The following is a 27,366-nucleotide window of genomic DNA, read 5'->3' as shown; positions in this document are numbered from 1 at the left end:
GCCGCTTCTTCGATCTTGGTCACCATGGCCAGAAATTCAGGTCAGCCACTTGACCTTGACATTCAAATCATGAACCCTTAGGACTGAACGGAGCCTAGAGTGCATCTGGTCCTATTTCCCCATTTCAGAGACGAGGAGATTGATGGGGCCTTGCAAGGAGACAACTGACCTGGCTCCAGGTAGGAATCTGGACAATCAGCCACCTGCCGGGGCTGTCCCTGCTTCAGCCTCCATCCACGGCCATCCAGGGAGGAGGTGCTGGAGAAAAGGGGGACCCCAAGCCCAGACAATATTAGTTGAATGAGAGAGAAGGAAAAAGAGAGAAAACAACAAAAAGAGAGGAAAGAGATGAAGCTATAAAAACAGAAGAAATCGGGGTATCGCAGTCACGTAAAGCCCCAGACTAGCCTGAGACGTGTGTCTTCCAGTCCTGGTTTTGTTCTATCTCAGCCGTATAACCGTGGACAGTCACTGACCCCTGAGTCTCAGTGGCCTCATCTTTAAGGAGTGAATAAGCGTGTCTACTTCATGTTGTTGGGAGAAGTTAGTGGCTACAAGAAGCATCAGGCACGATGCGTGGCACACAGTAGGTGCCCAATAAATAATAACAGAAAGAACGAGTTATGGAGAGAGAAGGAGAGTATACTCCATGGAGAGTGGTGGGGGGATCCCCGAAACCTGCAAACCTCGAAATTTGCTCTGTCTTGGGATATCTGGGAAATCCATGCCTCAAGCCAGCCCTAGCTAAACAGTAACCGCCCAAGGTCAGGGAAAGGGCCTTGTCAGAACAGGTTTCTCTCCGAGGGGCGGCTCAGCCTTGACCAGGTGCCACCCCTCACCCCGGCCTATAAGTGTGTGCCCGCCCACCTCCGTGGTCATTGGTCCTGAGCACACGCGACATGCTGGGCATCACAGTCTTGGCTGCGTTTCTGGCTTGTGGTAAGCTGTGGGTTGGGGACCAGCTGCAGCCCGCAGGCTATGAGTATGGGCTGGCCTCCCAGGGACACAGATAGGAACAGGGGGCCCTCTGCTCTCCCGGGCTCCAGGAAAGGAGCTTGGGGGTCCGATGCGGGTTCAGATACTGCCGACCAGCTATGTGTCAGATGAGCCCCTCGTCCACTTGGTAGATAGAGCTGATGATCTGACCTCCCGGGGTAAAGACTAGAGATGAGGTGAGGTGAAGGCCAGCGACGCCATAGATGCCTCATCCTGGGTCTGTCCAGGGACCACCGGGGTCTACTTTCGTCAGTGTTGGCATCGCTCCACTGGGTATCCTTTGCCATCCCTTATGTTTGGAGCCTTCTCCCAGATTAGGGATCAAGGAACCTGGCCTCAATGTCGCTCACTCTCACCAGGACCTGGACGAGCCACTTCACCTCTCTAAATCTCGCTGGCTCATTAGGCAAATGAGAACACTTGATTAAGAGTCCTAGCTAACAACAATAACGGCAGTAATAATAACAGCATCTCTGTTTATTGAGCATTTATTATGTGCCGGGCACTGTACTAAGCAAACCTTCGATACATAGGAGCTAATTTGATCTTCACAACTACCTCGAGAGGCAGAGCCTATTAATGCCCGCATGTTACAGATAAGAACACCAAAGCTCAGTGACTCTCCCTATCTTGCCTAAGATCTCACGGCTGGTTAGTGGTAGAGCCAGAATTTGAGTCTGGGTCTGCCTCACTGTGGAGTACATGATCTTGACCTGACCGCTCCACACAGCTCCCAGCTCTGACGGTCTGGAACTCTGTAGACTCAACGCTCACACACACCCCCCCATTACACTGTGGCTTTCAAAGGGACAGCAGGGTAAGCGGAAAGGACATAGGTATAGCGGGGCACTCACTCGCGGGCCAGCCACCTTTCACGTCCTCCCAGGAATGAGGCGTTCCCTCTGTCCCAGGCTTTTTGCTTAACTCTTCGTAGGCATCATCTAATTTAGTTCTCACCAGGTTAGTGCTATTCTTCCCACGTCACGTAAAGGGAAGCTGAGGCCCAGAGAACTAGATGGCTTCCCCAAAGTCACGCGGTAAAATCTGAACTCACGTCTTCCCAGCCCCAAAGTTTGTGCTCTCTCCCCCTCCCCCTTCCCCAACGGGGTGCCAGCCCCACTCACCTGTGCTCTTCCTCTCCTGTGTCCCCCCAGCCTCCAGCTGTGGGGTCCCCACCTTCCCGCCCAACCTATCAGCCCGAGTGGTGGGAGGAGACAATGCCAGGCCCCACAGCTGGCCCTGGCAGGTAAGTACCGCTGCAGGAGTGGGAGACGGGTAGAGAGGGTGATGGGGTAAGGGTCCCTGGGGACTAACATGTGGCCCTTCCACACCCTCCTCCAGATCTCCCTTCAGTACCTCAAGAATGACACGTGGAGACACACCTGCGGTGGCACCTTGATCGCCAGCAACTACGTGCTCACAGCTGCCCACTGCATCAGGTAAACAGGCAGGACGCCCAGAGGAGCAACCTGAAAAGCCGCTTTTATGGAGCACCTACTACGCTCTCAGGCGCTGGACTTATATCCAGTAACTCTGCTTTCGTTTCTCCATGCAACAGTATTTATCGTGCACCTACTATGTGCCGGGGAACATAGCAGTGAGGACAAAGTCTGTGCTCTCGGCTAGCTCATTTCTAGTGGAAGACAGAGCATCAGACCATTAAACAAGTAAATATATAACATATCAAACGGCAATGAAGAAAAATAAGGCTGGGAGAGAATAGAAAGTATAATGGGTTCTATTTTAAATGAGGTGACCGGGGAAGATGCCTCTGAAAAGAGAATATTTGAGCAAAGACCCGAAGGAAGTCATCCGTCTGGGGAAAGGGTGCTCCAGGTGGAGGAGGGAGCCCACTCTGAATGTCTGAGAAATAAGGAGGAAGCGGGTATGGCCAGAGCGGAGTCCGGAGGGGAGAGAGGTGAGTTAGAGAGCGAAGCAGGCAAGATGACGCCGGTGGCTTGGACTAGTTCGTTCTCACAGTAGTCCTGAAAGGTCAGTCCCAATGTTCTCTTCACCTTAAAGATGAGGGAACTGAGGCCTGAGGCCGCCCACCTAGGAGTCAAAGTGGACCTGACTCAGAGAACGGGGTCCTTACCCTGGGCGCTGGGAAGGGTCAATGCAGATGGATGTTCCCTTCTCCCGAACGATTCCCATGGTGGCCACAGAGCTGGGAGACCAAAGTTCCAAGTTCCCTCTCTACCTCACTGGCTAGCTGGGGCAGGAGGTCCCCCTGAACCGGTCTCCCTCCTCTGTTCAGCAACACTCTGACCTACCGAGTGGCCCTGGGGAAGAACAATCTGGCGGTGGCTGACGAGGAAGGCTCCCTGTACGTCGGTGTGGACACCATCTTTGTCCACGAGAAGTGGAACTCCTTCCTGCTGCGGTGAGTGCCCAGCTGACCATCTCATGGCCCCTGGGCAGGGGCAGCACTGAAGAAAGAGAGGTCCCTGCAGAGCCTGGCCTCACCCTGTCCCTGGACTCCATCATTACTCTGAACAGCCAGCAGATGACCCCTTTACACAAAATGGCAAAACGCTAAGTGGAAGCAAACCCCTTCCATATTCATCATTGGCCAAGAGCTCCCGGAAGGTACACAGGGAAAAAAGACCCAGAGGCTGAGCCAGGACTCACCTTTATTGAGCGCCTACTGTATGCCCACATTGCAATAAGCACCGTATATGCCATCTCTTATGTAATCCTCACAACAGCCTTAGACAAGGAACTGAGACTCAGAGAGGATAAAAAATATGTCCCAGGTCACTCAGCCCAGTATGTGTCAGAACTAGGAATCAAACCACGCCGGTCTAGGGGGGCCAGCTTTCAACCTGGATACGTGAAAACATTTAAACTTGTATCCATGCATCTTTGATCATTGTAATCTTTTAATTTACTTTAGCTTAATTACATAGCCTGCAGTGGTTCAAAATGTTTCCGCTCAAGTCTCCCTTCTGTTAAGCCTTTCACGATGTGAAGACACAGGTGGGAGAAGAAGCGACATCTAAAAGGGATGGGTGATGGGATTAGAAGGGGCATCATCTGTCATCCGACATCCCTGTCGGCCAGCAGGAAGCTGGCAGTCAGGACGTTTCGAGAGGACCTCTGGTCACCCTTGGTCTGACTCTCAACTCACAGCCCAGGCCTGTTAGCATCGGCTGGGGGGCCAAGACCTCCTGCCCACTCAAGCCTTCACTTTGAATTCCAGCAACGACATTGCCCTCATCAAGCTGGCGGAGTCTGTGGAGCTGAGTGACACCATTCAGGTGGCATGCCTGCCCGCGGAGGGCTCCTTGCTGCCTCAGAACTACTCCTGCTATGTCACCGGCTGGGGCCTTCTCTGGAGTGAGTACAACCCCTGGCAAATCACAAGAGCCTTCCTGGAGGAAGCGGCTCCCACAATAAGCATACCACCCCCATTTGCCCATCATGTTTCCTTTTTGCCTAAAAATCTTCAGGTCTTTTTAACTTTGTAATGATAATAGCTGATATTTATTAAGCACAGACCAAGTAACAGACACTAACAAGTGCATAGAAAAGGTGCTGTAAGGATTAAATGGATTAGAATTTATCAAGTGCTTAAAACAGGGCTTGGCACATACTAAGTGCCACATAGGTAATTACTAAATAAACTAAATAAACAGTTTGAGGGTAGGGAATTAGATTTTATGGTATATCATATGCCCAAATAAATTAAAAGGTTAAACATGAATAAACCAAATTATGGAAGACTTAGAGGAAAATGCAGATTAAGACTTGGGAAATCTTGGGGTGAGAAGACCTTTTACTTTGTGACACCAAAGGCAGACCTATAAGGAAATAGATGAAAATTAAAACCCCAGAATCCAAATTAAAGAGAAATCACCTCAAAGGGCTTTGATTAGTCTACCTCCAGCCTGCTCCCCCTCCCTGCCCTCAGAGGGTCTCCAACCCAAACGGTTTAGGGTCCTTGGCTCAGAGTCTCACCTCTCCATCAGGGCTTGTGTGGGGTTCCCATAAAGTTTAACCAGAACTCGCAGGGGTCCTGTCCCAGCCCCATCCAGCCCTCTGTTCCAGAAGGCCTGGGCTGACTCCCTGGCCACCACCTGTTCTCTTCTCAGCCAACGGCCCCATCGCTGACGAGCTGCAGCAAGGCCTGCAGCCTGTGGTGGATCATGCCACATGCACCCAGAGGGACTGGTGGGGTGCCTTGGTGAGGAACACCATGGTGTGTGCCGGGGGTGACGGCGTCATCTCAGCCTGCAACGTGAGTGTCCAGGCCCTGCACCCTATCCCTACCCCAGACAGCCAAACAGAAGCGGGCAGTGAGGAAGGTGAAGGAGGGTGGGGAGTGGGGAGACCCACATGAGTGCACCTTGCCCTGGGGGAGACTGAGCCCCACTTGGGCCCAGGAGGCTTAGGAGAAACTTCTCACCCTTACCTCCTTCCCTGCCCCTCTCCCCAGCACTGCGGTGAGAGCATAAGACTTGAGCATGAGCATCTGCATTCGAGTCCCAGGGCCTCCACTCAGTAACCGTGGGACCTCAGGCGGGCTGTCTAACCTCTGAGCCTCAGTTTTCCCGTCTATAGTATAGAGACATTGTAAGCACCTCACAGGGTTGCTGTGAGGAATACATGAGTCTGACAAGCGTAGACGAGGCTTCGTTAAAGTCTCTACACATGTTCTGTGGGCCACCATCTCATCTGTCCAGGAAGACAGAGGACTTAGGGAGTCTGACGCAGAACCAAGAAACAGCTAGGACAATCGGGGACTGTCCTGTTTTCAGACACGTGACCCCTCTTCCCATTCCCATCTGCCTCCCTTTCCCAGCTTTCCAGCACGGCCTCAGCATCCTGACACATCTTAGACACAGCAACCTGAACAGCTAGGGAAACTGAGGCACAGCGAGGGTCATCATCTTCGCAAGATCACACAGCAATCAAAGAGCTAGTCTGACACCCTAAGACCTCCCCGACCCAGGCAAAGGCAGCCCCAAACCACATCTTCTCTGCCTCCCTCACCATGGAAGGCTGAGACCAAAACGGGGTACCAAGGCTGAGGGGCCACCCCGACCCTCCCCTGCTTCCCAAGCCTGCCTCTGGGGGAGGCCTGGGGCCTGACACCTGCCCATCTGGTGCAGGGGGACTCGGGAGGCCCGCTGAACTGCCAGGCAAAGAACGGTTCCTGGGAGGTGAGGGGCATCGTCAGCTTTGGCTCCGGGCTGAGCTGCAACACCTTCAAGAAGCCCACGGTCTTCACCCGGGTGTCCGCCTACATTGACTGGATCCGCAAGGTGGGTGTCCGCCTCCAAGCTCTCCTTCCTGCACCCGCCAGCCCCTCCCCTGCCCTCGCCCCCCACTCACTCCTTCACTCACCCATCACTCACTCGTTCGTTTGCTGGTTCGGTCACTCGTCCGTGCATGTATTTATTCACGCATTCATTCATTCATTCATTCATTCCTTTACTCAGTCAGGAAGTATCGAGCGCTTACTGCACGCAAGCCTTGAGTCGGGTGGAGTAAAGGAAACAGTGGTCAACTTCCCCGTCTGTTCGTCCACTGGCTTCAGCAAATACTTAGTCCCAGTTCCAGGCATCACACCAGTCTCCCCCAAAAGTGAAACATGGGCCCACGAGAGCCCCACAGAGGAAAAGGGGTGGCGTGGCTGACCACAGATATCCCGAGGGTGGGGGAGCAGAGGGTCACTCGGGCTCTGGGCTTTCACACTGGGGGCGGATGGGTTTTGAGCCCCATTTTCACAGCGGTCTGAAAGGCTGAGGGGACACAGAGACCTTGAACAGAGGCGAGAGACTGGCTCGTGAAGGCCCTGGGCTCCCTGCCACATCTCCTTGTTCCTGGTCTCAGGGCAGAGCCTTGTGTGCACGCATGCGCGCGTACACACACACACACACACACACACACGCGCGTGCACACACACACACGCACACACGCGCGCACACCAGAGGGTCTCACTCTGTTCTCTGCTCTTCCAGAAAACGCAGCTGTGATTCATCCTCGGAAGCCGGGCGCAAATAGATCCCCGCTACCACAATAAACCTTGGCCCTCAAGCCGCCTGCGTTCTTGATTTGCGCCTCCCCTGCAGTTCCCGCACCAGGGATTCAAAGAGAGACGCCCCAGCCAGGCCGGCTAGGCCTTGGAATTTGCTGCGGGGGGTACTAGTGGGTGGGTATCCCAGGAAGACACCTGGCACCTGAGGGGATATGAGTTAAAGACACAACAGACACTTGGCCTCCAACATCTCACAGCTGTGAACCGTTGGGGCCCTGATCAAATCACCTTTCGCTCGGTTCAGCCTCCACAGAGGAGTCTGGTGGGTCCTCAAGCCTCCCAGCTGCAGGGCGAGAATAGGGTCTCCCCTAGGGACAGCCTCCATGACCCAGAGAGAGTGGCCACAGGAGGACACCCCCTGCTCAGGGACAAACACGGCAGGCCCTCCCACCCCAGAGCAAATCTCATGGACGCTGTTGGCTTGAGCTCTCAGAATCAAGAAGTGTTTAATGAGCCTTGAGATCATGCCAGCCCCGTGCTGGGCACGGCGAGGGTAGAGGAGGAGGAGACCTCAGCCCAGCCCGCAGGGGGTGCAGGTTTCCACATCCGGTCACGGCAGGTCGGAGTTGGAAACACTTTCACTGTATTAGGCAGGAAGGGAAACTGGGCAAGTTCACAGGAATGGACGGCTATTAATATGTGAGCCACAAAGACTCAGGGAAGGGAGAGCCCTCCTGAGGCTGACTAGGGGGCAAGTGGGTCCAAAAAAGAGAGTGACCCAGTGTCCAGTGACAGACAGCCCAAGTGGGGGCCCCCCCGACCATGGTGCTCCTGAGAATGTGCCGATCTATAGTGCGAGGTGCCCCCACCCCAGCCGCCCTGGTGGGTCTACGAGTTGTCCTATTTCTCCATCAGACCTTGGCTCCCAGAGGTGGGGACCACGGTGTACCTCTCACACCTCACTATGCCAAGGCAATTCTCAGGAAAGACTTTATTTATGGACAAGAAAAACATCTCCAAGCAGCTGCCCCTGTTAGAGCATAAGGCACGTGGCGGGGGTAGGGTGACCAACGGGCCTGGCACTGAGGAGTTTTCCAGGACATGAGACTTAAAAGCAGGACGGCCCCAGGCAATGGGGATGGTTGGTCACCCCAGCAGGGAGGGGCAAGCGATGTGGCTGGAGCGTGAGCCAAAGGCTCTCACAGAAGGCCTCGTAGCCATGGTCGGGGGTGTTGCGGCTCTGTGTAGAGGGCAATAGGGAGCCGTAGCAGGTCGCAGATAGAGAGGTGACCGCTGTGGTCAGATGTGCACACTGAAGCGTTCGTCTGACAGCTGTGTGGAGAGTGATTTGGAGCAGGCAAGTGTGACGGAGGGAGGCCAGCTGCAAAGGTCTAGGCCAAAATTAATGAGGTCCCATCCAACGCAGAGGGCTCGGGAATTCAGCAATAAGCCAGTACTTACTTAAGAGGCATCCGCGTAGGGTTGAACAGCAGCCCCTCAGTTTCAAATCTGTATAAACCTTTAGGAATATGATTGAATCATCCGAACTTCTTTATTGGCTAATAAACTAATAAAGGGTGAAACATGTGCCATGGTTCTGTTTGTTCAACAAAATTCTCAGGGACAAAAACCACTGTTGTGTTCGAGAGTCGAAGTCTCTGAAGCGAACGGAATAATGGCCCTCCAAAGACGTCCGTGTCCTCGGAACCGGTAAACCAGTGAGCCGTACGCGGCTAAGGGGATTTTGCGGATGTGATTCGTTAAGGATCGTGGCGTGGGGAGATGATCCGGGATTATCCAGCTGGGCCCCATGTCACCCCAAGAGTCTTTATATGAGGGAGGCAGGAGGATTAGAGCCAGAGGGAGACATGAGGACGGAAGCAGGGGGTCGGAGTCGGAGGGAGAGTCCATGATGTTCCACTGCTGGCTTTGTAGTTGGCAGAAGGGGCCGCAAGCCACGGAATGCAGGTGTCCTCTAGAACCTGGGAAAGGCAAGGACACGGGTCCCCCCCTAGAGTCTGCAGAGGGAACCAGCCTGCCTTAGCCCAGGGATTGTGGACTTCTGACCCACAGAGCTGTAAGAGGAGACATTTCTGTGTTTTAAGTCACTGCATTTATGGTAAGTTGTTAAAGCAGCCATGAAAAATAAAGACATCATCCCTCCTCCCTTCTGGCAAAATCTAGAGCATGTGGTGGGGGTGCAGTGGAGAGGGAAGGGTGAGCTCAGGAAGGGCTTCCTGGGACCTGGCTGAGTGACAGCAAGCTTTTGTGGACTGTGTCCTAGAGGCCACACGCCAGTGGTTGGAAGCGAGGGAAAGCGGGCACTCAGGCGCTGACCCTCCCACCTCCACCTTGCGCTTGGCAGGGGGACTCCTGGCCTGGGGGGCTGAGAGCCTACATCCCAGCGACCGACCCATTAGAGTGTCATCGTGTGTCTGATGCAGTTGCCATGGCCAGCGTGCATTGAGCACTAGGGCCAGGCTCCAACCAAGAGCTTCACATACACGATCTCATTTAATAATCATGACAGCCCCGATTATCATCTGCCTTTACAGAGGAGGAAACTGAGGCTCAGAGAGGTTTAAAAAACTTTCCCAAGATCGCATATCTAGTAATGGGGCTCCAGGACTTAAACCCAGGTAGTCTGACTCCAGAGCTTGTGTGGCAACAACCATGTCATTCTGCCATTAATCTCCAAATCTTAAAGTCCCCCTCATACATTGAAGTCCTCTAGTGGCCATGCTGGGGCGGTGGGGGCTGAAGGAAGACTGTGGGTGCGCTAAAAAGCCTGAGTGAAGCTGGCACTGAGCCCAGATAGAACCCTGAGAGGAGAATTATTGCTCACAGACGTTCGCGAAGGGCTCACACCCACTGTACCAACTACTGCTGGTGCAATTAACAATGCTGCGTAACAAGCAACCGCAAACCCTCAGCGGCATCCAATGACAAGCATTTATTGCTTGCACATCTGGGCTCAGTTAGGTGGCCCTGATCATTTTGCCTAGGATCACTCATATGTCTAGGGAGCTGGGGGTTGGCTGATCAAGTCTGAGTCTGGCTGGAGCAGCTCAGTGCCACATATCTGTCACCCTCCTCCCGGGAGGACACTGAAAAGTTACAGGACAAAAGGCATGGACACAGGGGTGGAGGGTAAAGAATCGGGGCCATGTCAGCAATCTACCACACCCACATTATTTCAGGCACAAATGAATGGCATAAACGATGAGAGGGCACTCAATGGGCTGGAGCTCTGAACTCCGTTCCGTGGCCGTGGCCGAGTCACTGAACCTCTCTGAGCCTCAGTTTCCTCATCTATAAGATGGGCACCTGCCCTCTCTCCCTCCCTGTTGGGAGCCAATGAAATAACAGCAGCTTGTGATAGAAGGAGTCTCTACTTCTGCTGACCTCGCACTCTGGATTCCTATTAGCAAATCTTCCCTCTCCCTCTGTTCCTGAGGAAAAAATCCCTGGTTCCCAGTGGGTCACAGGCGCCAGTTCCCCGAAGCTCCCTCTTATCAGGTTGGAGCACATGTCTGTAAAAGTTCTCACGGTGGAGGGCCAGGGCAAAGAATCAACATGGAGCATCTTCCGAAAGCACTGATTTTTCTATAGAGATTTGGTGGGAAGAAAAACAACTTACCTTAAAATAAACCCAGCTATGCTATAAAGCAAGCTACGAAATTCAGATCAAGCTTTCCAGACGAAGAATGAGACTTCGGAGACACTTCTTGTGATGACTGCTGCTTGCCAGACCCCAGATCATTACTGTACTGCAAACTAGAACCTGCAAACCAAATCTGTTTTGTAAATAAAGTTTTATTGGAATACGGCTATGCCCATATGGCTGCTTTTGCACTGCAACAGCAGAGTTGACTAGTTGCAACCGAGACCATATGGCCCACAAGCTAAAATATTTACTATCTGATCCTTTACAGAAAAAGTTTGCAAACCCCTGAACTAGTACGATTCTTTGATGGAAAAGTTTGAAGAGTTCTGTGCTATCCTGATGTCTGAGGCCTGTGGGTCTCAGGATTTAAGAATGAACATTTAATTGAACATTTACTATTCTGTGTTTTGAGTAAATACATTTAATTCTACCGACAAACCTAAGAAATAGGCGGAATGACTATTGTTTCTATTTGATAGGTAAAGAAACTAAGGAAAAGAGCAATGAAACTTACCCCAGTTCTTCCCAAATTTCAACATACAGAACCACCTGTGTATCTCGTTAACCTGCAGATGCTGAACTGGTAGGCGTGGGTGAGAGAGTCTGCATTTCTCACTAGCTCCTAAGCTATGCTGATGCTGCTGGTCCAGACCATACTCTGAGCAGCAAGGATCCAAACCACAGACTCCGTGCACAGAAGCACCGAGGTGTAAACCCAAGCCCCAAACCATTGAACCATAGGGCATCTTAGAGGAAGCCTTTCGAATGAGTCATAAACCTCGTGAGAAGTTCACATCTGTGTGTCCCTGCCCCCACTGAGACCTCAAGGACCCAGCCCAGTTTAGAACTTTACAAAACTACCTTATTGTGCAACAATACATAAATGAGAAACTGAGCCCCAGAGGGAGGAGTGGGCTCTCTGCCTCCCCAGCCTCCACTCCCTCTCCAGAAGCCTGGATTTGTTTCCGTGCCACCCTCCCCCACTCGTCCTACACGGTGGTCGGGTGGAGCCTCATGCCCAGGTCTAGGAGTGGGACTTGTCACCTCCCCTCTCCCACCGTGAGACAGTTGTCTCACAGACATATGACTTGAAGCAGATTCAATCAGACAGTTGGGGGACTTTCTGGAAGCTACTAGAAGATTCTCACTCACTTAAGTTCAGTTTCAGGATGAGGGGATGTGAAGCTACAATAGCAAGAACTGGGGAAAGAGGAAGAAGGGGTGATTATGCTCCTTGGGGTTTATTAGGCAGCACGTGGAAACATTTCTGGTTGTCATGACTTGGAGAAGAAGGGGAGGGGGCTACTGACACCTAGTGGATGCTGCCAGGGGTGATATCAAACCCACAATGCAGAGGACAGTCCTCATAACGAAGAATTGGCACCTGAAATGTCAATAGTGCTACAGCCGAGAAACCCTGAGCCAGCTCTGTAGCCGTCTTGTTCCCATGAGAAGAGAGAACCTGGAGCTGCTACGGGCCCCTCGATGGAGCCTGAGGGTGGACCCTCCCAGGGAAGAGCAGAGGCGAGGAGAAGCCGAGGCCTGTGGACATCATCAGAGCCTGGATCCAGCTGTGCCTGAGGTTCGCCCTGCTCCTGGGCTTTCTCGTTTTGTGGCCCAATCAATGGCCCGATGGCTTAAGCCTGTTTAATGAAGTTTTCTGTCACTTTCGACTCCTCAGAGCAACGTGGTGAAACAGACTGGGCATACGTCCTTCTCTCTGTTGTCATAGATGGGCAATCCCAGGCAAGAGAGACTGTGTAACTTACCGAGGGTCACACGGCCAGCCTGCGCGCGGTGCGAGGTCAGGAGACCGCTTCCTATCACACACTGCTGTTTGCTCAGTGACTTCACACAGGAAAAACCTTTATATTAAAACAAACACAGCTACATGGAGCAGAATGCCAAATTCACATTAACTTTCAAGATAAAATAGGAGACTTCAGGAAGTTTGTTGTCGTAGCGATTGCTACAGACTGTAAACAAGAGTCCCAGCACTTACGGGGAGCGAGGGGTGCATCAGGAACCAGCGGCCAGGTGTTCTGATATCCAGCGGGTTCTGCCCCCCTGCCTCGCCTCACCTTCACATGATCCGCGGGCGATTACAGAATTCCTTCATGCCCACATTCTCACCCACCCTTACAACGACCCTGCAATCTGCTCGTGGATTGTTATCTAGGAAACTCAGGTCCAGAAGGTAAGTGACTTGTTCAAGATGTAACGTTCAAATCTGGCTGAGCAAGGATTTGAACCCAGGTCTTAACAGTTGAAGTCCACAGATCTACTGCTGTTCTGGCTGGGACCAAGGGTAGAAGCTGTGGTCACAGAGCAGGGCGGCCTCACCAGAGCCTGGCCTGCCGGGCACTGCACTCTGACCACAAGCAAGGAGCATGAAGGTCTAAGAAATAGTGAGGAAACCCTGCTCATTTTCTCCACCCTCCCCTCACAAAAAAACGAGGGCGTTTATTGTAGCACTAGGAGATTCAGAATGCCATCTCCAATGGCATCAAGCAGAGGGGCTTTGAACTCAAACCAGCCTCAGCCGGAATTCCCATTCTGTCTCAGAAGCTGTGTGATCTTGTGCAAGTCACTTTACCTCTCTGAACCTCCATTTCCGCATCTGAAACAGGGGCCCCTCACGCAGTGTTTCGTAAGGCTAGATAAGACACGTGAAGGTGACAGATAGGTGGTGTCTAGCATCAGTCCCCCTTTCTAAGAGGCTCCTGCTGTGACCCCATCTGGAAGATGAAGTTTTTAGAGAAAGAAGTGCAAACGACTGTTGTCTGAGGAGCAGACAATAAACTACGTCTTGATCCATTCCGACGAAGTCCTCCCGTGCCAGCACGCTCTCTTTCACCCCATCGCTGGGGCTGCCAAACCCCCACGGTGCAGACGTCTTATGCTTCTCCTCCATCAGCATGTCCCCTGTGCTTTTCAAATCCTCACCGCCATGTCGCAAAACAAACCGGACACATCTTTCTCTCCCTGTTTCATAGGTGGGCAGGCCCCAGGCCTAGAGGCTTTCGTGACTAGTCCAAGGTCACACAGCCAGCCATGGCCTAGAATAGGACTCCTCAGCCTCAGCACCATTGACCTTGGGGGCGGGATAACTCCTTGTGATGGGCTGTCCTGTGCATTGTAGAAGGTCTGGCAGCATCTCTAGTCTCTACCCACTAGAGGCCAATAGTATTCCAGCCCCAGCCATGCCAACCAAAAATGTCTCCAGACATTGTCAAATGTCTCCTGGTGGCCAATCCAGCCCCACTGAGAACCACTGAGCTAGAAAGCTTTTTGTTCAGCATGCCAGCCTAATCTTTTCTCTAAAAACGCAACTCCAAGGACCAGTAATCCATATTTTTCTCCTTCTCTAGCATATAACATAGTCTCTTAAAAGCAGATAGAACCCATCTTTCAATACCTACCTTTGGAATATTTTTCAAAGTATATCCACAGTGGCAGGGGGGAGAAAATGGGAAAAAAAAATATTGAAACACAGGCCTTATTTTCCACGGGGCTTTGAGAAAATCCCCACCTTGTGTATTCCTAGTATATCTCTGGCCGATAAGCCCGCTCATAAAACCAGGGCCTTGCTCGAGGCCACACTGAACAGGACTCCTACCGCTATCATGATCGGGGCCCTACTGCTGTTCGCGTTGGTGGCTAGAGGTTAGCTCTGTCTCCCAGAAGTGCTTTCCCCGTCCGTCCCCTGATGGGAACGGGATGGGACTTCCCTGCCCCCACTGGACTCAGTTCTCTGGTTTTAAGGAAGCCAGAGCGAAGTTCCAAAGAAGAGGAGCGAAGGGCAGGACTCTATGACCTCCCGGGACCCTCCCAGAACGAGATTTTCTCTTTGGGGCTGGGGAACGCACGCAGCAAGTGTGGGACTACACCGTTTGGGTCAGTGCTTCCCTGACTCACAATCCTCTCTCTTTTCACAGCTCTCGGCTGTGGGCTCCCCACTTACCAGCCCCAACTGCCCAGAGTGGTCGGAGGTGAAGACGCGAGGCCCAACAGCTGGCCCTGGCAGGTGAGTCCCCCGCACTACACCTCCTCCCGCCCTGCGCCCGCCTCCGCATGCCGCTCCTGTGCCCTCCGCCGTCAGATCTACCGCATCGGCAAAGATGGGGAAATCCACCAATAAAATGCACTTCTGTGGCCTTGGTCCACCTCGAGGGGAGGAAGAAGAGGTGCTTTCTCCAGCTACGATAAGGAGCCACCCACCCCACCCCACTGCCCATACCCATGGGCGTTCGTGTGTGGACATGAGTGCGCACACGTGCATGTGCAGCGTGGTCATACGAGGCTTCTTGGAGAAGGTAATCTTGACCACACACCTGTAGGAAGTGAAGGAGAAAACTGTGCTGATACCTGGGAAGAGAATATTGCCGTCAGGAGGAACAGCAAGTGCAAAGGGCCTGTGGCAGCAGTGGGCTTGGTGTATTTGCGGAACCTTCTGGAGGTCAGCGTGGCTGGATCAGAGGGGAGTGGGAGCCGATGATGTCCGGGTGGTCATACAGAGCCTTGTACGTCATACGGCGTAGGATTTTACACTGTGTAAAGTGGGGAGAGTCTGAGCAGAGGAGACGTAATCAGACGTACATTTAAAAAGGATCATTCTGGCCACTGCGTGGAGACTATATGGGGTGAGGGACGGACGAGGGAGAGAGCGGGGAGCACAAATAGGAAACTACAATAATAATCCAGGTGGGAGATGAAGGTGGTCGGGAGGGGTAGCATCCTCTTCGTTGGAAAATCCCAACAAATCCCATTACAGAAAGATGTTCGGAACAGTTATTTTTTAATCGTGTCTTTAAAGTTTTGATAATTTGTGCATCATGGATTTTTGTGTTCATTTTTATTTTTTTAACGTTGCATTAAAATGTTATTTATTCTGATTACTGAGTTTCCCGGTGCCCCCTTACATTCTGCACCCGAGACGAGTGCCTCGCTCACTGCACCCTCGCCCTGCTATCGGGGATTCTGAAGGGTAGTGAGGCCCAGCTCGTTCAGCTACCAGAGCACCCACGCTTCCTTCCAGATCTCCCTGCAGTACTACTCCAGTGGCCAGTGGCGTCACACCTGCGGAGGGTCCCTGGTGGCCAAGGACTGGGTCCTAACAGCTGCCCACTGCATCAGGTAACTGCTGTTCCCCTGTCACCCAGCCCGCTCATCCTACCAGCCAGCACTCGTCATCTAAGAGCTGGAACCCAAATGGCCTGAACCACCCTCTAGAAGGGGGCCTTGCAAATAACCATTTGCCTGGCCGAGAAACAAGCTTTAGTTGAGAAACAAGCCTTATAGATCAGTCTGTTGGCCAGTTGAAGGATCAATACATGACATCGATTGAGTGCCCTGTGCGGGACACTGAAAGGGAATATGGGGGAGGGGGAGGCCCATTTCCTGTCTTCTTGGGGGTACTAGATGCGGCCTCCAGATCTGAAACTGGGTTCCCTTAAACGACTTGAATGACTTCCCCAAGCCTCAATGCCATCACCTGCAGAAGAGCAGATAACGAAATAGTTGTATGTGGCAAGTGGCTACTGAATGGGACAGCACAGACAGAGTAAGCAAAATTAAAGTAAGCTTTCATTTTCAAGTTAACAAAGTTATACCTGCTAAAGAAAATAACCAAAACAAAATTCCATTCTGGTCTCCAGGTCAAAAAAAAAAAAAAAAAAGCAGATAACAGACTTTAGTGTGGATTGAATGAAATGATGCGTTAAAGAGCCTGGCACTTAATATGTGCTCAATAAAAGTGAGCTATTACCATATAGGGCCCACAGGGAAAGAACAGTTTCTGAGACATTCATTGTTCACCTGTCCTTCCCTCCCAACGTAAGACCTCTGCTTATCTCACCCAGCTAGCGCTTCCTGGAGTTTTGGGGTGACTCTTGTGTTGGCCGAGGCGGTCCTTTCTCCCCACCTCATTTATAAGTTTTATGAGGTGGTGGGAAAAATAATAGAGGTCTGGGAGTCAGGAGTCCCGGCTTCTAGTTCTGGAGTCTCACTAACTAGCTATAAGACTCCGACCAGTTACTCCTCTCTGAGCCTCAGTTTCCCCATCTAAAAATGAGAGGTAGGGGATTAAACTAGAAAACGCCCTTGAGGGTAAATGACCGCTGTGTTCTCTGTGTTCATTTCATTTCCCTCATGATAATCCAGAGTTTATATTATACATTTAGGTTACATTAGAGTTTATAGTTAGTATAGTGTGGTTATAACTGCTATATAGTTATAATGTTATAATGAAACACTTGCCCCAGAGAAGAAAAAGTCTCCAGTGCCAACTAGTGGCTTATGGGGCCCATCCATGCACTGAGGAGTCCCTGCCCATGGGGGGCCAGATAGAGGACAGGACATCCTGGAGCTGACCCTCTCCGTTCGCCCGGCTTTCTTCCAGCTCCTCCAGGACCTACCGTGTGCTGCTCGGCAGGCAGAGCCTCTCCACGGATGAGGATGGCTCGCTGGCTGTCCAGGTCTCCAAGCTCGTGGTGAATGAGAACTGGAACCCCAACAAGCTCACCCAAGGGTACTTTCTGTCTGAGTGCACTTGGGAGTGGGTTGGCAGGGTCATGGCCGAGGGGAAGTGTCCCAGCCAAAGGCAGCAGGAGCCACCCTGCCTGCTCCTTGGCTCCTTCTGTAGGGAGGAGGAAGTAGCTCTGGTTGATTCCACACCTTCCCTTTCTTCGCTCTCTCCCCATCACCTTCCCCAGGGAGACCGGACCACCCCTGTCCCAGGCCCTTTTCTAAGTGTCTTACGTACATATCTCATTTAATCCTCACAACCACCCTAGAGGCAGGCATCGCTATTGCCCTCATTTTAATAGAGAGGGAACAGAGGCACAGATAGGCTGAGGAACTCGAGTAAGTCACACGGTCACTAGGGAGGAGGAAGCTCTCCCCAAAGATGCCTGGGCTGAGGGTGTGAACTGGAGGGAGGGAGAGGCAAACACTGTCAGAGCCACCTAGGTCTCCCGCCAGTTAAGCCTGCAGAGCGAGCCCCCATCCACCCCAGGCACTCACTAACACCATACCTACTCTACGCCAAGCCCTGGGGATACAGGGATGGGTCTGCAGACCCCACAACTGTCATTGGGGTAGGACACAGCGCCTCCTGCCTTCCCCCACCCTGTGACCCTCCCAACAAGGCTTTTCACATTTTCAAAGACTCCCTGAGACCATGTAGGGACAGCCTAGGGATAATATATACAGAAAGATGACAAGAGTCTCAGCGCTCATTCGCCCACCAGTAATGGTCCCCTACCCATGAGAGGGGAATGACAATAGCCCCATCTTACCTTCCTCTCAGATGATCAGATACCATCCTATGCCCAATCGAAGTCTTTACTGAACCACCTCCCCTCTACGTGCCATATGCCATGTTGGGCAGTCGACTCTGAGTACTGAACACACAGAGAAGCGCAGGGCATCGTGCTAGCTCTCAGGGAGCTCATGGGCCTAAGGATGGCAGTGAGACAATGCGAGGTACTGATTGGGAGCTGAGAGCCTGGAGCCTGATGGCCTAGATATAAATAGTGACCGTGTGACCCACGCGAGTTCCTCAGCCTTTCTGTGCCTCTGTTCCCTCTCTATTAAAATGACAATAGCGATGCCTGCCTCTAGAGTGGTTGTGAGGATTAAATGAGATATGTACGTAAGACACTTAGAAAAGGGCCTGGGACAGGGGTGGTCTGGTCTCCCTGGGGAGGGTGATGGGGAGAAAGCGAAGAAAGGGAAGGTGCTCTGCAGAATCAACCACTCACCTGTCCCTTCCTGCTCTCAAGGGACAGGCCCGGTCACGGCACGTAGCCCATTAGAGATTAGCTCATGTCTGCTTCCTCTTCTAGATGGAATTTTACACAGGCTGAGCTGTGCCTGATTCACCCCTGAAGCTGCAGCCCCTAACCCGGGGAGGGGCCACATAGTAGGGCCAGAGAATATGTGCTGGAGCATTAGGCTTCTTCTGCGATTACTAATCCTGAGCTCCAGGTGGTAATCAATGAAATTCAGAGCCATAGATTCATTCACGCCCTGATTCCAGAAATATCTGTTGAGCACCTACTATACATCAAGCCCTGTTCTAGGCACCCGGGAAGCAGCAGTGAGTGAGACACCCAGGGGCCCCAGCCCCATGAGGTTTATGGTAACCCCTAAACCTGAGCAGCTCGTTGCAGCTGGGGAAGCTCCGCTTTCTAATTCCACAAGCACAGGCAGTCCAGCGCCCAATGGTGTCTGTGCCCAGCCAAATGCAGTCATCCGTGAAAACCGGCAGGAGTGTCAGGGAGCCCCAACCTTCCAGAAATTGCAATCCAGGATGCCTGCCCCATGCTCTCCGCTGACTTCAAAAGCTGGTTTACACAATCATACATACTAACATTTATTGCTTCCCTGGTAACAAATGTTTCCCATGTAGCATCTTATTTATTCTTCACATCCGCCCTAGGAGGGTGGTACCGTTACCCTCCACATTTCACAGATGAGGAAACCATGACCTAGAGAAGTTAAGGAACTTGCCTGAGGTCAACAGATCGAGAAATGAGCATTAAATGAAGTGCGAGGCACTGGGCAGAGAGCCTGATTCTAGCAGTGCTTCGGCACCCTTTTATCATCGCTGCGATCAAAAGTTATCGTCCCTTCTCCATGCTTCCCCATCACCTTCCCAGAGCTCAGAGGTGTCCGTCATCCTCTCCTCTCTCAGTTCAGAAGAACAGGTCTGCAGTTCCACAAAGGCCTCTAGGAAGAAGCACCCAGCAATGCTACAGATTTGCATCATTTATGCACACGTGTGGCCTCTTCTGCAGCCCAAGATGCCACTCCTGAATGGCTGCCCAGAGAGCTCACTCTGCCAAATCTTCCAGAAGACTCCTCATCACAGCCCCAGTGAGCACACCCTGTGGCCGTAACACTCTGTGTTCCTTCATCCAGTACAGCCAGTGGTCCAGCGCTGATGATGCTCACAGAGGATGCAGGGGGTCCGTGCGTCACAAGTCAGTCCCTGCCCTCAGAGGGCTTGTCAACACACACGCAAGACATGGGAAAGTCGTAACAGGACAAGGAAGGCCTTGAGAGATGGGGAGGACGTGGGTAGACAGAAAGTACAGAAGGGGCTTTTCAAGTTAGGAGAACTGCCAGGACAAGGGATGGGTCACAGAATGGGCAGGTGGTACAGGGGCAGTGACCAGAGCAGTCCAGCAGGAATGGGAAAATGCGAAGAGGATTATGGGAGAGATGGCTAAGAATGTGTATTAGAACTGAAAAGGCCATCGGCCCTAAGGACCTTTAATATCTGTCCTATCAATGACTGTCACTCTTCTGGTTATCTATTGCTGTATAACAAATCACTCCATAACTTAATGGCTTAAAACAGCAGCAGTTACGTATTATAATTCTCTCTCATAGTCTGACTGGACTCAGCTGGACAGCTCCCACTCAGGTGTCTCGTGAACTAGACGGTGTTGGCTGGGCTGCATCATATATAAAGCTTCCTCCCTCACCTGTGGAGGCTGATGCTGGTTGTCCAGACCATCTGCACATGGCCTCTCTGTGTGGCCTTGGCTTCTCTGCAGCATGGAGGCTGAGTTCCAAGAACAAGTGTCATGGAGGACAAGACAGAAGCTGCCTCTCTCCTCATGACCTAGTTTGAGAAGTCATATGGTATCGCTTCCTCTATATCACAGGTCCTCGGGGCCCCCTTCCCAATCCATGGGGAAGAAACCCAAAACCCACCTCTTGATGGACAGAGTGTCAACATCACATCGTAACAAGTGCCTATGGGATGGGCGATCTCATTACAGCCATCATGGAAAACACAATCTGCCAATCACTAACGGTTTCCTAGACGAGGGCGTGAGACTAAGGGCTGTATCCGGGGGCGGGCTCGAGGTGGAGGGGAGAGTAAAGAGTAAAGGCAAAAGGCCTTTCCATCTGAGCATCTACTGCCACTTTCTAACTGAACGCGGAGTTTATGGCCAGGACAGACATCATCAAGCAGTCGTGGATTTCCTTGCTGACCCTGGACAGAACCTCAGAATCTTTGTCAACACAGCCCATCAGGCAGCCATGGCTAACCCATCAGAGTGGACATTGCAAGACAAAATCCACTTGCCCATCCTGTTCTAAACAGCCCCCTGAAAGGGCTCGGGGGAATTTAGGGCTCCGAGCTCTACTAGAGACAAAAAGCAACCCTGGGATTTAACCATAGCCGCCCCCTCAATCCCTCACAGCCCTAGCAGAGGGAAGATTCACAATCGGGCTGGCCAAGCAGGAGGTTCAGTGGTTCCAGCTGGGGCTAGATAAGAAATGAAGCTGGAGCAGGAGCAGTCATCCCTCTCTTTATGCTCTGCCTCTTTACCAACCCAGGAACGACATTGCCCTGCTCAAACTGGCCAACCCCGTCTCCCTGAGCGACAAGATCCAGCTGGGCTGCCTCCCTCCTGCCGGCAGCATCCTACCCAACAACTACGTCTGCTACGTCACTGGCTGGGGAAGGCTGCAGAGTAAGTGGGCACTGGGAGCCCCAAGGCTTGGAAGGGAGGGAGGCGATGTCACCCCTGTCTACTCAGGGTCTTTCTCTGCACTCATCATCTCAAGATATCTGGAAAAAATGGCGGCTACCTTGAAGAGGCAGGATAGTGTAGACTAATAAGAGGGCAGACTGCCTGGGTTCGAATCCCAGCTCCAACACGTACTATCTGTGTGACCTTGGGCACATAGCCTTTCCATACCGCAGTTTCCTCATCTGCAAAATGGGAATAACAACAGCACCTGCATCACAGGGCTGTCAAGAGGATTGAAGGAGATAATCCATGGGAAGCACTTAGACCAGTGCCTGGCACATAGTAGGTGCTCTGCGTTAGTTCTGTCACTATGATGGAATGAGTCCCTCTGTATGACCCAAGGCTGCAGTCCAGAACAGCCACTCTGTGACCTCAGGCTTTAGGGGTTCCACAAAGGACCCTACTCTCCTCACATCAAAACTTACTTGTCCCACATGCCACCTAACCCTGCTGCTCAGAACCCGGTTGCATGAGTCTCCTTTTGATACAAACCCCATGGGTCAGAAATCCAATGATGCTAGGCCACCAAGAAGGAACAGAGGACCTGCCCTTCCCTGGTAATATTACCAGAGGTTTAAAAAGTCTAGGAAGGTTCATGCAAGTGACTTTTCTTTTTCACAATGATATAAACCTGTAAGTATCAATGATATATTTTTCTGGAGGTACATCAACATATATACACTCAAATAAATTAGTATAGCCTTCTCGACTGACTTATGTGCAAAAGCAAGGACACATGTAAACTCAGCAGAAGTGATAAGGGGGAGGCATCTTATACTTATCGAGATACAAGCACAGCCTCTTGTTAATTTACTAAGCAAACATCGGGGCAGAATGCATTCCGCTGGAGGCAGTGAGAGCCAGGGAAAGTCCAAATTGGCTTTTAGTCTCAGCTGTTGGTTAGCTCTGTAACCTTGGCTAAGCCACTGTAGAGCCTCAGTTTCCTCATCTGTAAAATGGAAATACAGTTGGCGAAATTAAAAGAGATGACAAAAGAGATATGAAAATGCTTTATACATTGTAGAATATTATACAAGTGTTAACTACTTATTAATCATAGTGGTTTGGGGCAAGCTGCTTGACCTCTCTTAGCTACAATATCCCATCTGTCATATAGGAATAAATATTTACTGTGAGGGTTAGCATGTTTTGAAAAGCCTGAGAAAGTACAGTGAAGAATTATAATACAATTAATCCTTGCCATTAGTTGTGATGATAATAGTGACGGAGGCGATGGTGACAGTGCCATTAGAAGCCATTAGGAAAGCTCTACCTTCACCACATTCGAATGTTTTTCGTAACCTGGGGCTCCAAATGCCAGCAGGTTCACTGTCAGTATTAGAGGTAAGTGATAGAAACCCATGAAGCTAGCTGGTCTCAACCAAGGGCAGAGACACAGCCAGGTTTCAGGAACGAGATAGAGTCAGGGGCTGGAAGACAGTAAGAAACTCCAGAAACCCTCTCGCAGAATTTCTTTCTTGGTAAATCTACTTCGTTCTTCTCTCCCTAGAAGAAATGGCAGCCACTGCCAACAGCTCCAGGTTTACATCCACTCTGGCTAGAATTTCTTAGTCCCAATGCCAAATTCCCAGAGAAGGAGCTCATTGGCTTAGGTTGAGTCAGATGTTCACCCCCGAACCAATCATGTTAGTGGCCTGAACACTAACCAATCAACTGTGAGGACACAGTATACACAAATATGGCTGCTCCCATTGCAACCATAGATGGATGGGAAGTAAAATTGACCAGAAAAAAAGGGGCTGGCCAGAAAACCCAGTACTTCTTCAGTCTCAGGAGTCCCTTTGTCCCTGTAACACCTTCTCTCTCATCTCACGCAGCCAACGGGGCTCTTCCTGACATCCTGCAGCAGGGCCAGCTGCTAGTTGTGGACTATGCCACATGTTCCAGCCGTGGCTGGTGGGGCAGCTCCGTGAAGACCAACATGATCTGTGCTGGGGGTGATGGCGTGATCTCCAGCTGCAACGTGAGTGTAGAAAATCGGGTGCTGAGCCTCCACAATGAAATGGGGCTTGGGGTAAGGGGAGGCGCTCGGGGACCTAGAATTCATCCTCCTTCCTGCTGGCAGAACTGGAAAACAGCTCCAGACATTTGAGACCCTGACTTTTGTGCTCGTAGTCTCCAGAAAAGATGTTTTGAGATTTTCCTCATAGTATCCACACCGCTCACTGCTGGGAAGTCCTTCCTTGGGTCTCATAGAGGTCCCTCATTACTCTCATCTCTCTTAATCTTCCTTCAGTGTAGGAAGAAGGCCAAGGGGATGTATTCTCTGGGTTAGAGCCTTTCTAAGGAGATTTGGAGTTTATCTCTTGAATTAATCCCATTAATGGCCCAATGTATCCCCTTACGGTAGCTGCCACAGAGCCTTCCTGGGGACGGTGTCTTAATCGAGATGAATTTGCAGCAGAGTGAGGACAAAGCAAGAAGGAGCCTCATGTCCTTAAGATCATACTGTGCCCCTAAACTCTCTGTCCCCACATAGACTGCCCCCCAGGAAAGTCTCTCCCCATGGGTGGAAATGGCCGGTGATGGCTGAGCGCATGGCATTGTGACTGTGAGATGCAATCTCAGCTCCTTCACTAACTGCCTGCACAGCCTCTGAGGGCTTCAGTTTTCCCTCGTCAGCGAAATGGAATGCAAACAATACTTACCTCTCCCGTTTTTGTGAGGAATAAATGAGACGAGGCATAGAAAGTGCTCGGCTCAGTTCTTGGCACACAAAAAGGATAAATGTCAGCTCTCGTTAGTATTACAAGAACTATGACCACAAGGACTGGTTGGAGAACATGGCAAGTTGCAGTGGATATCAATCCACTGCAATCGTGGGGTGCTAATGGGCTGCCCCTCCCCCTCCCACCGCCCCCCCACTCCCCACCCAAGCTCCCAGCGCCCTCCTGATAGAACTCTGGCCTTCCTCAGGGAGACTCCGGAGGACCGCTGAACTGCCAGGGGGCTAACGGTCAGTGGGAAGTGCACGGAGTGGTCAGCTTCGGGTCCTCCCTCGGCTGCAACTACTACCATAAGCCCTCTGTCTTCACACGGGTCTCCAACTACATCGACTGGATCAATTCGGTAAGACTTGGGCTCCATGAGCCCTGCCCTGCTGACCTGGCCCCAAGAAGGCAATGCCCACCCACGGTCCGAGAGCCCTTCCTTCCTCCTGAGAGCCAGGAGGAGCCCCTGGCTCAAACCCTATTGTGCCCCTTCCAGGCCCCCACAATTGCTATGTGGATAAAGTTGAATGAAAAGGCATATAGAGAGTGGACTTGTCCAGAGAGGTTGAAAATAAAAGACACTCCTCAGGCGTTAAGATTGGGTTCCTTAGGATTAGCGGGGTATTTTACTTTTGCTTATCTGCATGTAGGCCCGGACCCCACCATCCAATGCTATGAACATATTTACCTGCAAAGCCCAAAACCCAATGGGTTGAGACCCCCCATAACCTTAATTATTGGAAACTAGTCACCCTAAAGGGTCTCCAATTATTTTGTAGGTGACAACCATCTCAGTTCACCCTGGACTGCGAGATTTCTTGGGAGGCAGGACTTTACATTTTAGACTAGGATAGGCCAGGGAGATGGGTCCCATATTATCGTGGCTGTGTCCCCAAAGAGCTGTCTCCTGGGAGCTCAAAAACTGGTACCTCCTAAGCTTCCACACCAGCTCAATTCCTATTTTAACAATGAACACATATTTATAGTGAAAACCATAAAAATATTATTTTTTTAAAAAACTGGCACCAACCTGGGGAGAAGCCAGGGTTACAATCCACAGCCACAACAGGAAGAACCATCACAAGGGTGGGAGGGCCGGGGGCCTGGGGCAGGGAGGCGGAGGCATTGAGCCTGGGGATGGGTGCCGGGAGGGAAGACACCCCCAGGCATCACCACCGCTTTGCTCGGTTTGCTCTTCTGTAAAATGGGCCTTGAACTAGACCAGGACTGTTCCACGTTTTTAGGAGGCAGAGCAAGTGGGAGCTGTGCTGTTTGTGGCAGAGCCCCCGAAGAAGGGGAAGCTGGCATCGGATGTCATTATTTTAATTTTCAGAGAACTGTTCAGTTGACTCACACTGATGCTCCATTATGAAATCAAATATGAAACCACAGTCATAAGCATGTGGTCACTGGAGGAAAACTGTGCTGTCAAATGGGCCTTGTCAAAATAAGGCGGCTGCCTCCAAGTCTCCCATCAATACTTGCCGGCTCCTTGTTCATTTGTCTGTCTGCTGGCATTTCTTTGCCAACAAGTAGTCACAGACACCAGATTCCTGAAAAGTTTGTTGGAGAAAAACCTAAAATCAAGAAGAGAGTGGCTATTCATTTGCAAGGTTTGTTTTGTTTCATTTCTGGTAAATTGGGGGAAAGCCATGATTCCGTTTTGGCAGAGGAAAATTTGAGTCTGGCTTTTGAAGTGTCACTAGCATTTCAAAGGAGCTTGGCCCAAGACTGATCAGACGGAAGGATGCTTAGAGGCCTTTTCCCAGACAAATCCTAGGATCTTTTTCTAGCCCCAGCTCTGCATGAGTCACGGTGCAGCTGGTCCTGGCAGTAACTTGAGGGCTCAAAGCAGGGGCATGGAGCAATTGTCCCGATTTTTTGTCCCAGCATCAGCTGTTCCCAGCCACACACTCAAGCACAACAGAGTAGGTCACAAAAATATGGCCAGATGTCAAGGGGATCAATGGGCAAAGCAAGCGTCGCCAGGCAGGGCAGCTAAGCAGAGGCCTTGTATTCACAGGACAGCAGCCAGGGCAGGCACATATGCCTGGCAATGGGTTCCAGGAGTGGCAGAGCCAGGCGACCAGCTGTCCTCTGGTGGAGGCTGCCCCAGCAGCTGCAGAGGGGCTAGTGAAACCTTGCAGTCATCTCAGCCCAGAGGCACACCTGGAGTCACACACAGGTGCTTGGAAGCACCTACCCAGATACCTAGATAGGTGACAAGTCAAGGTCAGGAAGCTGCCAGCAAAAGGCTAGAGCAGGAAAGTGACAAGAGGAGACAGGTGGCCAAGGGCTTTCATCCTTTCAACACATGTTCACTGAATGACAGCAACACATGAATCTTCAGCATCCACTTTTTAAATTTTACTTTTAGAAGGTAATACGCTCTTTGTAAAAACATTAAAAGAATATAGGAGTATGTCAAGTAAAAAAGCACAAGTCCCCCCTTATTTTACATCTCTCATTCCACACCCCAGAGATAATCACTATCGACAGTGTCATCTTCTGAACTTTGTTACATATATACACACTCTCTTTTAACCAAAAATAGGACTTTACTCTTCATACTGTTCTGCAACTTAGCTTTTCTACTTAACACCATAATATCCATTTTACATGTGAGCACATACACGTATGGCATTCTTCTGAACAGCTAAATAATCTTCCATAGCATGCGTATAACGAACGAAACGTTCCTCTGGTTCCTATTTTCCACCCTCACATTGCCGCAGTGAACATCCTGGGGCACGCGTTCTTGCACGATGCTTGACTATTTGTGTGTGCTCCAGGGACCCAGCAGCATCTATGGATCATGGAGTTGGCATGTTACAACATTTAAGAGAAAACTGCTGAACAGTCTCAGAAAACAGGGTACAGCCCCACCCACAGTGCATAAGAGCACCATGCAAATGGCAGTGCTTGTTAACAATTTCAGGGCTCTCAAGCCCTTTGAGGAACAAATGAAATCTGAAACTCTGCCCATCCACACATTCAGCATGTAAATTTGTAAGAGTTCCCCCAGCGGGTGAGTGAAAAGCTGTGATAACGTCTTTTTCTCTCCAGCATCATTAATGCTCCTCAGGCCACCTCCGATTGACAGGAACGGCAAGGAGCCTTGGAAAGATAAAGCCATGACACTGCCAAGCCCAGGTCTCTGCTTTGCTAGGTTAACGGGATGATTTTCTTGTGTGTGTCCTGCAGGTGATTGCAAATAACTAACAACCAGAAGTCCCCGGGACTGTTTCATACTTGGAAAAGTCACAGAAGGCAAATAATAAAGTGACAACTACATGAATCACATCTGGGTGAGAGTCTAATTAGTGAACCATCCTCATGTCCAGGGCTCTAAAAGCAACAAAGAGGCCCGTGGGGACAGCTTAAAAGCCCAACATTTCACTGTCGAACATCAAGGTCACCCTGCAGTGAGGG

General features: G+C 51.2%; 2 protein-coding genes and 1 long non-coding RNA gene across 3 annotated transcripts; 2 read left to right on the top strand and 1 right to left on the bottom strand.

Moving 5' to 3' along the window:
• Nucleotides 1-899: 899 nt before the first annotated feature.
• CTRC (chymotrypsin C) lies at nucleotides 900-7,121 on the top strand. The gene is made up of 8 exons (XM_039842024.1): nucleotides 900-939; nucleotides 2,151-2,242; nucleotides 2,338-2,435; nucleotides 3,254-3,379; nucleotides 4,199-4,335; nucleotides 5,091-5,236; nucleotides 6,111-6,269; nucleotides 7,074-7,121. The coding sequence occupies exons 1-8, from the start codon at nucleotides 900-902 to the stop codon at nucleotides 7,119-7,121; spliced, it is 846 nt and encodes a 281-aa protein (XP_039697958.1).
• A 1,391-nt stretch (nucleotides 7,122-8,512) lies between these two features.
• On the bottom strand, nucleotides 8,513-11,284 carry LOC120585718 (uncharacterized). The gene is made up of 3 exons (XR_005648488.1): nucleotides 11,161-11,284; nucleotides 10,620-10,763; nucleotides 8,513-9,054 (listed from the first exon to the last, which is right to left on the bottom strand). It is a non-coding gene; the product is annotated as an uncharacterized LOC120585718 (long non-coding RNA).
• Nucleotides 11,285-14,272: 2,988 nt separating this feature from the next.
• Nucleotides 14,273-27,232, top strand: LOC120585784 (chymotrypsin-like elastase family member 2A). Its single transcript, XM_039842149.1, has 8 exons — nucleotides 14,273-14,312; nucleotides 14,585-14,673; nucleotides 15,685-15,782; nucleotides 17,047-17,175; nucleotides 21,006-21,142; nucleotides 23,041-23,186; nucleotides 24,140-24,292; nucleotides 27,139-27,232. The coding sequence occupies exons 1-8, from the start codon at nucleotides 14,273-14,275 to the stop codon at nucleotides 27,154-27,156; spliced, it is 810 nt and encodes a 269-aa protein (XP_039698083.1). The 3' UTR covers nucleotides 27,157-27,232.
• The last annotated feature ends 134 nt before the right edge of the window (nucleotides 27,233-27,366 follow it).

Source organism: Pteropus medius, unplaced genomic scaffold, assembly GCF_902729225.1.
Source record: "Pteropus medius unplaced genomic scaffold, Ma_sr-lr_union100, whole genome shotgun sequence".
In the NCBI taxonomy this organism is placed as follows: domain Eukaryota; kingdom Metazoa; phylum Chordata; class Mammalia; order Chiroptera; family Pteropodidae; genus Pteropus; species Pteropus medius.
The sequence above is the reverse complement of the archived record's forward strand: the minus strand, read 5'-3'. Positions and strand labels throughout refer to the sequence as shown.